This window comes from Lactuca virosa, chromosome 7 (genome assembly GCF_052849685.1).
Source record: "Lactuca virosa cultivar CGN04683 chromosome 7, Lactuca_virosa_CGN04683_v6, whole genome shotgun sequence".
NCBI lineage: Eukaryota > Viridiplantae > Streptophyta > Magnoliopsida > Asterales > Asteraceae > Lactuca > Lactuca virosa.
Genome location: NC_136432.1, coordinates 43,775,864 through 43,793,316, shown reverse-complemented (window position 1 = coordinate 43,793,316; position 17,453 = coordinate 43,775,864). Strand labels below are relative to the sequence as shown.

The 17,453-nt window shown below is 34.0% G+C and overlaps 3 protein-coding genes across 4 annotated transcripts; 1 reads left to right on the top strand and 2 right to left on the bottom strand.

Moving 5' to 3' along the window:
• Window positions 1–1,923: 1,923 nt before the first annotated feature.
• On the top strand, window positions 1,924–3,312 carry LOC145124213 (ras-related protein RABA1f-like). The gene is made up of 2 exons (XM_079059474.1): window positions 1,924–2,260; window positions 2,472–3,312. Exons 1-2 carry the CDS (start codon window positions 2,043–2,045, stop codon window positions 2,902–2,904), a joined length of 651 nt encoding a protein of 216 aa, XP_078915600.1. The 5' UTR covers window positions 1,924–2,042; the 3' UTR covers window positions 2,905–3,312.
• A 3,398-nt stretch (window positions 3,313–6,710) lies between these two features.
• LOC145125384 (transcription factor VOZ1-like) lies at window positions 6,711–9,418 on the bottom strand. 2 transcript variants are annotated; one of them, XM_079060848.1, is made up of 5 exons: window positions 9,303–9,418; window positions 8,810–9,072; window positions 8,556–8,699; window positions 7,953–8,469; window positions 6,711–7,337 (listed from the first exon to the last, which is right to left on the bottom strand). In XM_079060848.1, the coding sequence occupies exons 2-5, from the start codon at window positions 9,017–9,019 to the stop codon at window positions 6,838–6,840; spliced, it is 1,371 nt and encodes a 456-aa protein (XP_078916974.1). In that variant the 5' UTR covers window positions 9,020–9,072; window positions 9,303–9,418; the 3' UTR covers window positions 6,711–6,837. The 2 variants fall into 2 exon arrangements, with proteins under 2 accessions (XP_078916974.1, XP_078916975.1); XM_079060849.1 differs by having other exon boundaries at window positions 9,310–9,418.
• Window positions 9,419–13,920: 4,502 nt separating this feature from the next.
• Window positions 13,921–15,730, bottom strand: LOC145125395 (OPA3-like protein). Its single transcript, XM_079060857.1, has 4 exons — window positions 15,196–15,730; window positions 14,595–14,729; window positions 14,418–14,504; window positions 13,921–14,228 (listed from the first exon to the last, which is right to left on the bottom strand). Exons 1-4 carry the CDS (start codon window positions 15,322–15,324, stop codon window positions 14,103–14,105), a joined length of 477 nt encoding a protein of 158 aa, XP_078916983.1. The 5' UTR covers window positions 15,325–15,730; the 3' UTR covers window positions 13,921–14,102.
• Between the last annotated feature and the right edge of the window lie 1,723 nt (window positions 15,731–17,453).

The window sequence follows — 17,453 nt, the reverse complement described above, 5'->3', positions numbered from 1 at the left end:
GGTCCCTATGGTTTCAAAACTTTTAACAAATGGTCCTTTTAACAATCACAGGGACCATTTATGATGTTTTGCCTAATTTTTTTTTTTAAAAAAAAAAAGAAAAAATATAATTATTTAATATTAAATGGACCCACCCTCTCTCTCTCTCTCTCTCTCTACCCTCACTTCTCTATTCCCTTCCCGTTTTTCTTCACCACCGGCCAAGAAGAGGCTGCCTCCATCCCGACGGTGTAGTAGCCTACCTCACCCCCAGCTCTTCCCTTCATGATTACGACCAACCCCGACCTCCCATACCACCCTTCAAGCTCACCACCGTCGCGTAGCACCCTCCCTTGGTCATTGTTGTCTTCCCTCCGTTCCCACAGTCCCATTGTTGAGTTAAATACCAAGAAAGAAACGAACTCGTCGGAAAAACGGGATCGCCGGTCTCGACAACAGATCTTCCACACCAAACCTTTTCTGCTTCTTGCGTGTTTTTTTCCCTTCTCGAATTGATGAAGACGATGACCCCATCCCCTATTAGTTGTAACCTGTGAATACAACCTTGTATATATGATTTGAGGTTTAAATCAAGTTTTGCATAATGTTGTGGGCGTTCTGTTAGCAACGTAATAAAAAATAGCAGCAGACAGAATATTTCAGAAATCAAAAGAACTTCGATAACTTATCTCATCGGCATCTCCAATCAGATCTTCAATCGGTTCCTTGAATCGAAGTGAAGGTAATCATATCATCAGATTTCTAATCAAGAAAAAGAAACGATTGATTGAATGATCGGTTGCTTCATCAAGTGTAGATTCACAGAGTGGAGTGATCGATCAAAGTGGAAGGAAAACAATAAGATATAGGGATCAAATTAACCAGATCTTCCAAATTGAGTGAATTACTCACGAATTCCACAACATGAAATCTCAATTTTCGAGACTAGGATTGAATCGATGATGAGCAGTAGTAGTAGAAGATTGATAATGATAGTTGAAGATTTGATTGAAGACTCGCAAATTCCACATCATGAATCTAGATTAGGAGGCAGAATCGAGAAGTCGAGGAAGGAGGTGACACCGTCTGGAGGCGATGCGACAACGGGAGGAAGGAATGAGAGATCTCAGTCACCATTATTTCTTGTGTGGATGACGGAGGCGGCTAAGGAATTTCGGGTGGTGGTGCCTTTTAGGATCTGATTGAGGGTTTAGAGAGAGAGAGAGAGAGAGAGAGAGAGAGAGAGAGTGTGTGTGTGTGTGTGTGTGAGTGAGAGAGAGAGAGAGGGTGGGGCCATTTAATATTAAATAATTATATTTTTTTCTTTTTTTTTAAAATAAGGCAAAACATCATAAATGGTCCCTGTGGTTGTAAAATGACAGAAATGTCATTCACTTAACGGTTAAATGCTAACGAAGTTAGCGAAAAGGACCATTTGTTAAAAGTTTTGAAACCACAGGGACCATCTGTGAGGTTTTTAAAGATTAGGGACTAAACTTCAGATTTTCGAAAACCACAAGGACCATTTTTGAAGTTTTGTCATATTTTTTTTTTCTTCTCACTTGTATCTATTTCTTTTCTTTTCATTCGTTAAGTTAAACTCGGGAACAATGTAATGCTTCTAGTCCTGAAGATCTTATTGACCTCTCTCCATGTAAATGTGTAATATGTTGCTCTCTAGTGCCTTACTATAGGGTTCCTTTAAAGAATTTTGTTTAAAAATAATTAATTGGTTATCACGAAGTTTTGTGGTTTAATTTCCCATATAATTTTGTTTTTTAACCCATCCTACGTACTTATGCATGTATCATATGCCTTAAATAGCCTCAGATCATTACATACAATGTTTGGATTAGGCGATTAGGATTCCTTATATGGTCCGCTGTACCATGCCAATATTTTATTACACACAAACTCCATTTTGACCTCTCTTTTTCCCTAAATTTCTGAAGCCTGTAACAACAACCCAAATCGCCTCATGTGTTCCATTCATCTTCATCTCTCTGAACATGGTTTCTCTATCTCAACCATAAACACAAATCTGTGCACAGAGGGAAAGAGAAATGGCATCATATACAGACGACGATTATGATTACTTGTATAAGGTAGTTTTGATCGGTGATTCAGGTGTAGGTAAATCTAACCTTTTGTCACGTTTCTCCAAGAATGAATTCAGCCTTGATTCCAAGTCCACGATTGGGGTCGAATTCGCCACTCGTAGCATCCGTGTTGATGACAAAACTATCAAGGGGCAAATATGGGACACTGCTGGACAAGAAAGGTATTATCTTTCATAATAAAGATTGTTCGAACCCATGAAAAAAAACTCGTGTTCGTGTTTTTCATGTTAATGAATCAACAAATTGTCGTGGGTCCGGTCTTCTTTCATGAAACATGAAATATCTTTTGCTAAAGTTCTTAACTTTTTAAAGAATTTAGCATTCATCGATTGAAACAAGGTTATCACGGTGTTGATTTATGTTACGTTTCAGATACCGAGCCATCACGAGTGCTTACTACAGAGGAACAGTGGGTGCACTGATCGTATACGACATCACCCGAAAGGTAACATTTTATAACATCGAGCGATGGCTAAAGGAACTCCGAGAACACACAGACCAAAACATTGTCATCATGCTCGTAGGAAACAAGGCCGATCTCGGACACTTAAGGGCTGTGACAACAGATGAGGCCAAGGCTTTTTCCGAAAGAGAGAACGTCTTCTTCATGGAAACATCAGCTCTCGAGTCACTGAACGTTGAGAAAGCGTTCACGGAAGTGCTTACCCAGATTTATCGTGTTATGAGCCGGAAGGCCCTTGGCATCGCTAACGAGCCATCGGTTGTACTTAAAGGGCAGACAATAAATATTGGAGACAAAGATGACGTGTCTGCTGTGAAGAAAGCCAAGTGTTGCTCTAGGTAATATATATAAAAACACATCTACTCTCATGAAAGCTAGGTGTTGCAAAGTCTGAAAGAACATATCTTTATATCTATTGATCGATGATTTCGGGTGAAGAATACTACGTTTTTGGGCACCTTGCCACCTTGTACATTGAATAGTAGGAAATATGTCGTTTGCGATGCTAAAGAAGTGGCAATAGAATCTTATTTAAGCACCTTTGATCGATTTTTGCCACATCAACAATTTCGACGAAATTGGAATCGCAAGAGAAAGAGTCAACGACGGAAACGACCGCGGTGTGTTTCTTTTATGGCGGATTTTGCAACGCGACTCCTTCTGCAGGGACGTTGACAATTTTCTCTTTTTTGGTTTTTAGGTCCAATCAGGGCCTCTATTTTGTATAGTTTTTTTTAGTTATTGCATATATTAGGGAATAGTTATCTAAATTAGTTTAGGGATATATAGCTTTTTTACTTTCATCTATATTTGATAATTTGATTCTTCTTCAATGTATATAGGGAAGTTGTCATTGTAAATGTCAATGTAGGAGTAGCCCACTTGGTAGACGTGGAAGGCTGGAAGCCTCTTGTTGGTGATTTTGTTATCATCAATTTTATTTAAGTGTAATGGGATTAGTTTGTTGACCAAAAGTGATCTTGATAAATATTAAACAAGTAAGGAAGGTGTGGAGTACACACTTGTTTAAGTTTCATCAAGTTTCAAAGTACACTGTCATTTAGGGGCGAAGCCCCTGAACGAACGGGGGTCCGGGGGCAGCGCCCCTGGGAGCGAGGTCCAAGGGGCGGCAGCCCCTGGCGGGGTCGAAGGGGCAGAGCCCTTGGCTGGGGTCAAGCTGCCAGGTCAGCGCGAAAATTTTTTATATAGGGTATGTTGCTATATTAAAAATGCATCAGAAAATTGATTTTTCAGATAATTGACCATTGGTTTGACCCTTATCCATATATCCGTTTTATGACAGTTTTTATAGTTCTATGACAGTTTAAAACTGTCATATGACAGTTTTCAGACAATGATCTAAAAGTTGGTTTTTGGTCTCATTTTCTGGTACATACGAAATATCATCAAACATTCTTTGTTCTTGTCTCTCTCTGAGTCTTATCCGATTAAAGATTAGGAGTCTCACCCAAATACTTTAATCTGAAAGTGAAACCACAATTCTCAGAATTTTCAAGGCTATTTTATCACGATTTTCTTACACCTCTTACATTGGAGGTCCCGAGTTTAAACACGAACATAGTCAAATTAACTAACTTGATGAATTTAATTTCTAACCAATAACCAACCGTAAGAAAAAAAATTGTCATTGTAAATACTAAATGTCAACACTTGTCACTACAAGACCATGAGATATACACACCATGCAAATAGCATGGGATGGCTTGCGTTCACGTAGACGTGTAAACACCGCCCTATGTGGTGTGGTTGTGATGAGGAATAACTCTGGAGGAGAGAGAGAGAGAGAGAGAGAGAGAGAGAGAGAGAGAGAGAGAGAGAGAGAGAGAGAGAGAGAGAGATGTGGAATAACTTTGTTTATGCGCTTTTGTAAAAAAATAGATATTTCAATTTTACTTATAAATACTAGCTAATTATCATACACATTTCCACACTACAACATCTATTTAATTATTTTTATACTCTATAATTCATACTCTTTATAATTTTTTTCCCTTTAATTTAAATCAAACTATGGAACAAAACTCAAACATGTCAAACATACAAAATTGATTCACCCATCGGTTTGTATGCACTAAATACTAAACACAACACCTCTACAGTACTCACATTTCTACTAGTGGATTCATGAATATGTTATAAGGCTCACGAATTCAAGACGGGCACCTTTGCCAACATCCATTTCTACAAAATTACTTCCAATAACCGAACACCTTCGAACAACCAACCCCATTCCAACAAAACACCTTCCAACAACCGAACTCATTCCAAACAAATGAGTACTCTCAACAATTTCACCATTTTCAATTTCAACCTTTTAAAGTCCAACTTTCCAAAGACAAAGACAAATCGGTACCGGAACACTTCAAAAAGAAAACCCAAAATGAAGACAAACAAATGTCCTAGAAGTTGAACTGAAGACGAGAAAACGGCATTATCGCGAGCTTTGATATTTATATATGAAGATAAACATAACGCCAACCACCAATCTTCAAAAGCTTTTTTGGGAAACGTTTTAGACCTCTTCCAAGCCAAGAAAGGAAAAGGCTTTTAGCGGAGTAACAACAATGTTTATGGAAAATGATGCGGGTTAAGAGCTAGTTGCACCAACTTTAACAATATGTTCAATAATCTTATGAATATGCATAAAAATGGATCCAACGATTTCAACATTTTAAATATCAAACTTCAACAATATTGGACCACCAACGATGGTAAATCATTTAGCCATAAAAGCATGGCTAGTTATATGAAAGTGTGTCTGAATTGGGTGCTTAATCTGGAAGTGCTCTCGCAATCTACGGACTCCAACAAAACGTCAGAGTCAAATGACTACACAAATATGTCGAACATCGATACAAGAATTGAGCTCAACGATGACGTTGAAGAATGTCCACCGGAAGTATCCCTTCAACAACTGATTGGAACATGGAAGGAACAAAGGAAAATGGCGTGGCATCTTCGTTGAGAAAAAAAAATCATATGCGAAAGGAATATAGCGCAAATACTTTTGGAAAAACTGGACGAACATATTTACTTGCTAAAGAAAAAAATAAGCATTAAAAATGAAGCGAGACGACAACAATAAATATTTTCCAATATAAATTTTGAACATGACGACTACCAAATATCTGTCACCAGAAGAGCTCCAAATGTTTTAGCAACGGGGAATTAGAGAAAGATATAACTATATTTTTTTTAATTTTTTTTATTAAAGTAGTTATTCTTTAAGTTTGATGTAATTTTTATTAATGAAAATTTCACTTAGTTTTGGGAATGTAACTTTTTTATACAAGTGTTGTATTTAAATAATAAAAATAAAACGATGCATATGATGTTGAGAGGTGAGGAATTTCTAAGTATTTATGTGGAAGTAGAGATGATGTGGCGTTAAGGTGATGTGACGTTAAGATGATGAGACTTTTTAGAGTAATGTATTGTGAATATACCTTATGCTCTTAAGGTTCGTCATTTTGTCTTATGGTGGTTGAAACATTCGTCGTAGTTAGCCTTTTTCCAAAGCCATCCGGTAGAAAAATTCATTTCTATAGACGTTTAAATTTTGTGAAAAAATTATTAAATATCTAGAGATAACATGTCTTAGGTACAGAATAATCCGTTGCTATGAACGTTTAAATTCTCGTCCTTGAATTAAATAAATTTCACCTTTTTGTTAAAATGGTTTGAACTTTGAAATTCTAATGTGACTACCGCTATGATGAATTTTTCTTTTTTAATCTTTAACGATGTTATAAGATATTATTTTTAAAGACCCTACCAGGGGTGTTACTCTATTTAAGAAATGAATATTTGATTATTGTAAAATGATCAACACCTCATGCTTTTAAAATTAAGCTATGGAGATCGAAAGAAGCTTTGAGCTTAGGTCATCAAGATAACTTCATGTTTTTGAAGTCTTCATAATTTGTTGGCGCATATTCACTTATTACAACTTTACAAGTATGTGCTCATGAAAAGTATTTTGGCCAAAACGTTCATGATTTGCTACGCAATGTATGGAATACACAAAAATTATATTATTGATTTAAAGATTGAATAAACTATATTCAATCTTATACATCCTTATTGAATTAGAAAAAAAAAAATCACAATACCAATGATTCAAAATCTTCATAAACAAGATCATAATGTGTTATTATATTGCCAAAAGCAACCTATATATAAAAACATGTCAACATTAGTGTTTTTTAATCTTTCTAAGCAAAAACAAAAAACCCTTCTCAAATTTTCTTCAAATTATGTTAAGTAGTAGCCACCAAGATCCTCAATAAGATAGTTAAATCCCGTGTTTCCTCCATACTCACCATCCAATGTTCGTTTCGTTTGGCTCAAATCAGGGTAAACAGTCGCACATCCTTTTCCCCTTCCTTTAAGTCTCCCCATTTGTTTTTGAAGATTGATAACCGATTCATTAGCAATCTTTCCTTTTGGGCTCTTTTTTTTGTCAACAAGTTTTAGTTCTAATCTATATAATGCACAAGTGTCATACTTGTTGATTTCGTATTCGTAGAGGTGCCATTCGATGAACTTCATGGGTTGTGGGTCCATGTAATAGGATCTTTTTAGCCATCCGGATTCATTGATTACTTGTCTTCTTGATTCATGCCAACCTCTCCCGTTGTAATCCGGGAGTGATCTTTGCTTTCTGTTTCCGCTCTCGAATGCCCTTCGCGGTTTATCGAAAAATAACCATTCGCGCAGTGTTTCTCCCTCAAAAACCGAGAGATCAAAGAGCTCTGAAAAAAAGTTCACCGTTAGAAACAATATTATACGACATGACACGACAGTACATAACATATATTGTACAGAGTGTGTTAGTGTGTTACAGTACTGTGTTTGACATGTATTGGAGTACGACTGAGACTGATGTCAATGGAACAAAAATTACACTCTTTTGTCCTACCCAAAAAGGTGAAACAAGATGGTACATGGACTTGCCTTTGATCTCTCACATGTGAAAAAGACAAAAATACCCTTCTCGTCCTTTTCATCAAAAATAGCCTTAGAGAGCTTGTTCAGTCTTGTCCGATCCAATCCTATCCTATCCCGTCCCGGGATAGGACTGAAGGTGACAGGCCAAGACTCAACAAGCTTTCTAGGGCTATTTTGATGAAAAGGACGAGAAGGGTATTTTCGTCTTTTTCACATGTGAGAGATCAAGGACAAGTCCATGCCCCACCTTGTTTCACCTTTTTTGGGTGGGACAAAGGAGTGCAATTTTTGTCCCATTGACATCAGTCTCAGTCGTAGTCCAATAATACATGTCGAACACAGTCTCTTATGTCCTGTCATGTAATAAATAATTAAACACTTGAATGACAAAAAAAAAAAAAAAAGACGAGTAGCCTCACCGGGAGCATTCCATGGTGATTTTGCAGTGGCTGCCCCTTCACACTCTGGAACACCAACCGTTTTCCCCTGTGCTTTTGCACAAAGTGCAGCAAAAAGCAAATTATCCTTCAACTCAATGCCTTTAGGTCTTATGACAGGTGTCATCCCTGGTTGACCTTCATTTTGAGCTATTGTAGCATGCAAACCGCTGCAATAATTGGTGCACCACCATTGAACCGCCCTCTCAGAGCACCACCCTTGAGCCGGTCTGGGACAATCCCAAAGAGCACATTTTGGTCCCAAAAAAGCAGAAGGTGGAGGGCAAATGTTAGGCAGATAGGTAGTGATTTGAGGTAAAGCATCTTCACCCCACATACCATAAACTCCATCATTACAGTTTTGCTCAAATCCACGTGGCATATCAAATGATATATAATCAAATTGTGTATCTACACCTGGATTATGTACTCCTGTTGTGTTTATCCCAAAAGACGTATCCACCCCTTGTTCTTGACACATCTGAGTTGCAAGAAAGTTCTGTAACATTTACATATAAGTTTTCCATTAATCTTTAAATCATAGGTCATGTAACTGGTGTAAGAATCAAAAGACAAAATATTCACCTTGTGGAAAGTAGCATTTTGAGTGGCGTTTTGGGCATCTGGATCGGGTTTTGGAGCAGCCAACCCACTGGTTGCATCATCTTCTTCATCATAGAGTTGCAATAACCTACTTATGTCTGGCGAAAAGGATCTTAAACTTGCACCCTGCATAAAAAATCCAAGAAAGTAAATGAGAACACACATTCAAACTGCTGATTAAATCACAATAACATCCAAAAAAACACACGGAAATAGACTATAGCTATATGCCATACCTGTTGCAGAGAAGGAGAAGGAGAAGGTTCGTTAAGTTCTTTCTTCCATTCTTTGAGCATCTGATGAACTTGTTCCTCGAGTACAGCCATGTCGATGTTACGGCTGTCCTTCCTTGCAGATTGCAGATCCATGAACATGCCTTGAAGATCATCAACGCGGTTCATAGCCCTGTCTTTGAATATCCTGTGTGACTTTGCACCTCTCCTCATTCGAAGAAGAGAATGATATGACGTAATTTCTCTCTCTTCCCTCCAACAATCACCTGCAAAAATTCAACACCAAAAGCATCCGATTTCACAAAAACCCGAAAAATCTAAAGCGAATTCAAACTCAGAATTCGATACAGTGTTCGATACACCAATATAAAATCACTATTTCTCAATCAAACTACTAGAAACGAACTGGAATCAAACAGGAAACAGAAATAACAAAATGTCGAGCAAAACCAACAAAATTGAAAACGAACTAGTAAAGATTGGGAAAAGAGATTACAGATTACTTGTTTTGATATTCGAGATGCGGATGAGTTAGAGATTTAGCAAGGGTTTGGATCATAAAGAGAGAATTTGGTACCCTCCACCTCAAAGTGGTCAATTGCATCTCGGCGCCAAAAGTTCTTAGGGGAATATATATATACGTCGAACGAACTGTTACTTTAATACTATTATTTTCAAAGTTTACTTTTATTAAAATGTAGTATAACTTTTATAAAAAATATATATATAATATATTTAATTTTTTTGCACATAAGTGAATACGTTTTTAATAATTTAGGTGTTATATAATTATATAATTTGAATGTTAAACCATATATGTTTTATTTAAAAACACTTTCAGATGAAAATATTGTGATATAAGCTAAGGGGATAATGACTTGAAAGGGTAACAAACTTTCGACTTTATTCACATTTAGTCACTAAACTTTTTTCGTTATCTATTTGTCATTGAACTATTGAAACTGTTCACATTTACCCTTATGACCGGCTGTTACCGGTCATAAGGGTAAAATGTGAACAATTTCAATAGTTTAGTGGCAAATAGATAACGAAAAAAAGTTTAGTGACTAAATGTGAACAAAATCAAAAGTTCGTTTCCCTCTAAAAAGTTCAATGACTAAATGTAAACAAACTTCCTCTTGTATTATGTTTTAGCAAATTATTTATTTTTGTTAAATTGTAGCAACATTTGTTGATGAAAAAATCTATGAAATAAAAAAAAAACACAAAACCCTGAAAATATATTTAAAAAAAAAACAAAAAACCGAAACCGAAATAAAAAACCAATGGTTTGACATTTTCCAAAATAAAAAATCAAAATTTCCAATATGATTTTGGATTTACAAAAAAATGAACCATTCTCACTGATGTGAATTATGACCATTGGTTTGGATTTACAAAAAGGATCTAGATCTAAATCTACATAATTAACACACACTAACACTCTCAATGTTACATCTCTCAAGCACACCTCTACATGTGGTATGAACCATCTCCAATCTGATTTTGGATTTACAAAAAGGATTTAGATCTAAATCTACATAATTAACACACACTAACACTCTCAATGTTACATCTCTCAAGCACACCTCTACATGTGGTATGAACCCACCTTATATAGAGGTGTTTACATGTCTCTCTCTCTCTTTCTCTCATGTCATAAAAGGGGAGTTTTGGATAGAAAATTCTGAATTGAGCGCTTTCTCATTCCCTTTTTGGTTTTATAATCATTTTTCAATTATAAAAAGGGGGAGGGGTTTAGACACTAAACTTTAACAAAAATAAATAATTTGCTAAAACATAATACAAGAGGAAGTTTGTTCACATTTAGTCATTGAACTTTTTCGAGGGAAACGAACTTTCGACTTTGTTCACATTTAGTCACTAAACTTTATTTCGTTATCTATTTGCCATTGAACTATTGAAATTGTTCACATTCTACCCTTATGACCGGTAACAACCGGTCATAAGGGTAAAATGTGAACAGTTTCAATAGTTCAATGGCAAATAGATAACGAAATAAAGTTTAGTGACTAAATGTGAACAAAATTGAAAGTTTGTTACTCTTTCAAGTCATTATCCCTAAGCTAAGTAGCCCCAAGTGAAGTTCGAAAAGGTAAAGACTTTAATCAAATTAAAATAATCATAGCATTTTTTTTGAGCTTTTTTCATTGCTACAATCTCTCGGTCAAAAGAACAAAATAAAAAGGGACCCTAATGTAATATTGGGTCTATGATTTATTCGTCCAAAATTTATAATTTTTCAAATCTAACAAAAATCTAAGGCGTATTAATTGTTTATATGATAAGTATACTAAATTAAGGAAGGGTTCATTTGCAATGGAGCTATTTTTGTTATATTTTTTTGGAGCAAACGATTTTGTAGAAGTCTCACTGCAATATTTCAATGATGATCGCGAATTCGAGCTTTTTTACATGGCAAATTCTGCCTCAATAGGATTTTCAAGGAAAATTTCTTACATATGTAGCATAATTGAAAGATACAAATTTAACAGAGTCAAATAGTCAAACTCCTGACATCAAACCTACATGGATATCGGTTTTTTAATATACATTTTGAGGTTAAAAAAATAATATGTAAAATTCTATAATAATATTACAATGGTCATACATGATCGTTTTAATGAATTGTTATAACATAATATTATTAATAAAAATATAATTTGTAGTATATTATCGGAATAGTACAGCATAAATTTTTAAAATCATTTACTATATTTTTTATAGAATATTACTAGTAGTATAACAATATAAATTTTGCTATAAAAGTTTAACAATATTCTTATAAAATATTACAAATACTCTATTTATATTTATTATGAACATTATAATATTTCATAAGAAAGTTTTTTTGTAATTCTTTTTATATTTTGTGGATATTAAAAAAATTAATGCAAAAGCATTATTTTTGTATTTTTTTTAATTTTTTTTTTGGCCTACAAAATATGTGGCCATAGTTGCATTCATGTCTTACAAAAACAGTGTGTCCTAAATGAACTTTTTATTACCTACCAAATAAAAGTATAAATGAATGTGTAACCCCTAAAATGCTACAAAAAAATAATAGATACTAAAACTTTTATCTGAAAATATTAATTACATAACCTAAAAATATGTTCGGAATATTTTCCTTCTATACAATTTATTCCAAAATAAATTTAAAATTTAGACCATGAGAAAACAAAAATAGAAATCTTTTCGTTTCATCTTAAATCTTAAAGTAATAAAAATATGAATTTAAAAAATTAAATATTCTTTATGAATAAAATTAATAAATTAAAGAAAATTAAAATAAGAATCATTGAGAACCGAATCTCCATGGTAACCATCAATAAAAGCATAAAATTGATGGAGTAACAATTTTAGAAACAAATTAAGGAAATGTATAGAAACAAATCCAAAGAAATAACATTGTAATTTGAGGACGGGTGATTGGGTAATACCGTAATATCCTTAGAATCAAAATGCATGGAGGTTCTCTTTAGCAATTATTTTTTCTAACAAGATAATTTTGTTCATATTATTGGTCATAATTTTGATTTATTTATTTAAAACCAAAATTATTTTGCATTATATCTTATCTTGTTTAGATCAAATTGGTCGAAAATTCCCAATTCTTTTAATACATCATTTATATTATTTTAATAATAGTTAGTTCTTATAATCATTTTTAAGATATTATATACTTATAAAACTCATAGCAAAAAAGCACAAAAAAATATTGGTATGTGAATCCAACTTAACCCATCTCATTTTAACCTGTATTGATCTTTCGATGGGGTTTAATGGTTAAGGTATGAAATTCGACATAGTAGATCCAATGATCGAATCCCAACAAACCTAAAATATTACTAGTGTTGTATGATTTACCTGTGACATGGTCATGGGGTGAGTTGACATGGACAAATCAGATAGTGCGGTTTATTATTTGTTTAACTTGTATTAAAATTATCCGTTTTACCATGTCATCTGACTAAACTTATCGGCTCATTTTCATCCATTCATTTCCATGTAAATAGAACTAAAGATGAGAAGGTTGTGTGGGATGGCAAGGGGAAGATTAGAATAGCAAGAAAGGCATAAAGGAGCATACAATCCACAACCATTCATTAGATTCTTTTGAGGGCAATTCTTGATGCTCCAATTCCATATACAAAAAGTCTTGAAAGCATCACATTGTAGGTTCATGGACTCTATTTTCTATCCATTAATTCCAATTTTCCACATCATTTAAACAAAAAATGATTAGAAAATAAATGATGCTCTGTTTGTTCTTTTACTTATGCTTTGTTAGGCAACCTTAGTTTTTTTTTTCTCTTTTTAAACTCGAATTAAAAAAAAATGTTTAGAAGTACAAATTTTCAATTTTCAATTTAGAACAAAAACTCGGAATCGAGAAGCTACTTCAACTATTTTAAGGAGTTCTTAGCTTGTGGTTTCTAGCTTTAATATAAATTTACACATTTGAAATGCATATTATTATTTTTTCAAACATTTTTAACTAATAAACTTATTGTTTCCAACTTTCAGTGACTTAATAATGAAATTGAGGAAAACAAGCTTTTCTTGTTAAGGGATAAACTTTTTTACAAATTTGCTCTTATTTATTTTTTTACTTTTATTTCTCATATACACTGTCATTTCCTCAAATAGGTTTTTAAATTATTTAACCCAACATTCAAAAAAAAAAAAAAAAAAAAAAAAAAAAAAGAGAGAGAGAGAGAGCTGATAAAAAAACCTACAGGATAAGAATACTATGGTATTGACCATTCTCTATCCTCAATTTGGGATTTCACTTTTTAAAGTAAATGAGATCCACAAGGCACAAAAACATCTTTTACCTCTTTTTATATAAATAAAACCCACGTAAGAAAAAAGTATATAACATGATCGATCAGAATATATCCGACTTTTTCAAGAGTATAACAACTATTGAAGAGAATAAGCATCTTGTGCTTCTTTCTTGCAAGATTATACCATGAGCATATTAATAATGCAATGAAGAGATTTCCATTCTACCTACATAATACTACTATTTAAGATAATCAATCAATCAAGAATGCAAAAATGAGCTACATTATCTGTTCCAAAAATAAAACCAGTACAAATTTTCGTGTAAATTGTTCTTGGTCTATATTTGTGTTATCAAAACAACCTTTTTTATAAGATGTAAAGAGTTTTGTCCAATACACATCAATCAAGAATCAAATATAATTGAATTATTTTGTAGCCAAATCAATGGTTAGAAAAACAAAAATCAAGAGAATGATTTCGTTCACTTGACATTGTTGGTTTGACTACTAGTCAATGTTTTTCCTTTGGTGGCTTTTTCAAGTTCTTCGAGCTTTTTCATAAGAAACTCCATTTGTTTTGCTATATCTTCATCTCGTTGCCTCATAATCTATCAACCAAAAAAGTAAAAGTAAATTACTCAAGATCATTTATTATATTAATAAAGAAGAAAAAAAAAACAAAATAGCAAGAACAACATAACTTTTAGGTTGTGATTGTTACACAAAAAAGCAAGAAGACATGTAATCATTCCTACTACATCAAATTTGCTCAAGATATTAAAGATTTAAATCGTTACCTCTATTTCTCGCTTACGAATTTCTTCTCTTTTAGCTTCTGATCTAGCACTTCTTTGCACCTCAAAAATCAAGGCACCACAAGCAACCTAATTAAATATTCAAAATCTAAAACGACATTAAAATAATTAAAAATATATATATATGATAAGTACAATTTAGGAGGAATGTTTGAATACCGTGAAAACAAAAAGCTCTCCAATAAGGTCCCCAGCTACTTGAACAGCTCTTTCTTCATTCAAAGGTCTAATCTCAACATCCGTTGCATGTCCATATATTCTCCTTTGTAACGTTGTTGTGAGCCTATGATTTGCCTATTATTATATCATATAATTAAAATTTATTTTCATAAACTAACATTCTTTTATTTATCTGTTTATTTACTTTGCTATATGTAGTAATAATAAACAACATCTTTCAACTTTCAAATGATTAATTCATTTCATTCGAGCTAACCAAACATGACAATAGATATATCATGATTCATTCATTACGTACACAATGATTAAAAGTCGAAACATCGAATAAAATGCAGCCAATGAGTATTGGTTATATGTTGGTTCAACATTTTAGTTTGTGATTCTATAAATGAAGAACATTATGTTGTTGTAGTACTCCATCCATCCAATAAAAGATTAAAAGAAACAAAAATTGGTTGTTTAATCTTCGATCATAATCACAAACAAGAACAAAACAATTAAAATCAAATACTAATAATATGGGAACATCTATAAATCAACTACAAATGTGAAGAAATACCGATTCTTGTAGTAACAGTACCTGAGCAATGCCGATAATGGAGGTTCGAAATTTGGGGTTAATGGCGGCTTCTTTTTTAAGTCTACTGGCAATGGGTTTGCTTAGGGTTCTTAGTGCAAGCGTCCCAAGTTTCATTAACGGGAGCGACATTACTCCAATTTAGTCACGATCCAACAATTTAGTCTGTCCGAAAGCACACCAAATGTTCGATGATATGCCTGAAAGAAACTGAAATCCACGCTATGTACATTCCATGACAATTCGACTGATGGGAAGCCTATATTTTCTTGAAAAGATCGATCGAATTGCGTCAGGTGTTCCGAATCGGAGCAGGGATCGAGGGTAGAAGATTAGTAGCCAAGAAAATCTTGAGGGTTTTTTCAGATTACAGTAGCGTTTTCTTGACGATGATCCAAATCTGATTTGGGACGAAAGAACTCTCCTAATGAATCGGAGATGCTGGTGCGTAGTTGAACAATGACGACGAGGATATCTTCACACACAAACTCACAACTCGTACATGACGTCCTAATGAACACATATTATGTAAAGCAACAAAAATTAAAAACATACGGGTAGCTTATGTAATATGTCTAAAGTTTAATAAATCATTAGTTTATTATAAGTTTGCAATTGCTAATCTTAATTACATTACTTAAATGATTTGGGCATAATTTTCAAAGTATATTTCTCCAAAATCATAAGAGATTTTGAGGATTTCTCTCAAAAAGTTCCTACATTTTAGTCTACTTTATAATAGTTTATCCTTTGTTACCCAAATGGAATACATAAACTCATTATTTTCTATATTCTTCGAGGAACTTATCACATCAAGTCTTTCTTCTTCTTCTTTTTAACGACAAGACTTTGTTCAAACTAGCGAAATGCTAAGTTAGAATCCGACAATAAGCCCACAAACCTACCCCCCCCCCCCCCCATATAGTGCCCTAAGTCGAGTACCGTGTCAATATGACACATAGCATTAGTAATAGTATATAACTATATATAAGTTGACTAACAATAGTTAGTCACATGTCGTCTTTGTAAAATATTGTCTATATAAAGATCATTGATCCTTAAGAAACAAACAGCGAAAATTTATGAAATGAGTTACTCTCAAATTTATATGTTGAAGTTTTTAACTTCTGAATAGCAGATTATATATCTTAAAATATCATCCAATAATTCAATTGGTACGATCATATCATCTATCAACAATATCATCCAAGTATTCAATAAATATACGATTAGGCTCTCTCTTGTGTATTATTATTACTATTATTATTTAATATTTTATACTATAACCAATTCTAAAAATATAGATTTGAAACAATATGTAACATCTGAATTTGGGATTGTTCCTTTTTAGCCCCTTTGTAACTAACTGTTGCATTTTGGTCCTTGGAGTAGTACGTAGGGCGTACCACATGGTACGCTTAGCGTACTAGCTGCGAAGCTAGTACGTGGGGCGTACCACATGGTACGCTTAGCGTACTAAGGTGATGTTGGTCGGGGCTGCGAGGCCTCGTACGATGGGCGTACGAGGGTTACGCTTAGCGTACTCGGAGATTAAGAAACCCTAATTTTAGGGTGTTGCACCCTATATAAAGTCCTTAAGTCCCTAGGGTTGGCCTCTTTATCAGCCTTCATTGCCCCAAAACCCTAAATCTCGACCCTTAACCTCCATTGTTGTGTCTTTGAGCTCTTGAGAAGAATTTGGTGGTTATTTTTCTCTTTTTGAAGGAAGTAAAGAAGATTGAAGGTGCTTTGCTTGGTGTGAAGTTTATAGATCTAGAATCATCACCCTTTTTGCAAGTCTTTTGAGGTATCAAGTTCATACATTGTCTTCTCCTTACTTAGATCTCTTCATATCATGATTTGATATGCTTTTGGTCCCTTTTGGGTTGGTTTGATGGGTTAAGTTGTTTGATGGACTTATTCTTTTGGATATGGGTATATTATGAGATTCTTAAGCTTAAAGGTGCAAGCTTTATGATGTTTATGGTCTCATGCATGTGTTAAGTCAAATATTAAGTCATTTTTGAGCTTAAGAGTTCCATTAAGCCATGCATGCACGTAAACTTAGCAACTTTACGTGATAATCCATCCCAACAAAGTCAGATCTAAGTTTTGGAGTAAAGTCTTAATGGATTAGGAGCTGAAAATTGGAAGTTGGCTGAATAGAGGAGTACGCTGGGAGTACAAGCCTGTACGCGCAATGTACAAGTCCTAATGCGTGTATGCTTAGCGTACAGCAGAGTACGCCCAGCGTACTCAGC

Coding starts and splice junctions, on each gene's coding strand:
- LOC145124213 (XM_079059474.1), top strand. CDS start 2,043: ATGGCATCATATACAGACGACGATTATGATTACTTGTATAAGGTAGTT. Junction 2,261..2,471: donor GACACTGCTGGACAAGAAAG/GTATTATCTTTC, acceptor GTTACGTTTCAG/ATACCGAGCCATCACGAGTG.
- LOC145125384 (XM_079060848.1), bottom strand. CDS start 9,019: ATGAGGAGAGGTGCAAAGTCACACAGGATATTCAAAGACAGGGCTATG. Junction 8,700..8,809: donor CTTCTCCTTCTCTGCAACAG/GTATGGCATATA, acceptor TTTTTTATGCAG/GGTGCAAGTTTAAGATCCTT. Junction 7,338..7,952: donor ATCACCATGGAATGCTCCCG/GTGAGGCTACTC, acceptor ACTTTTTTTCAG/AGCTCTTTGATCTCTCGGTT.
- LOC145125395 (XM_079060857.1), bottom strand. CDS start 15,324: ATGTCGCTCCCGTTAATGAAACTTGGGACGCTTGCACTAAGAACCCTA. Junction 14,505..14,594: donor GAGAGCTTTTTGTTTTCACG/GTATTCAAACAT, acceptor ATATTTAATTAG/GTTGCTTGTGGTGCCTTGAT. Junction 14,229..14,417: donor TTCGTAAGCGAGAAATAGAG/GTAACGATTTAA, acceptor TTTGGTTGATAG/ATTATGAGGCAACGAGATGA.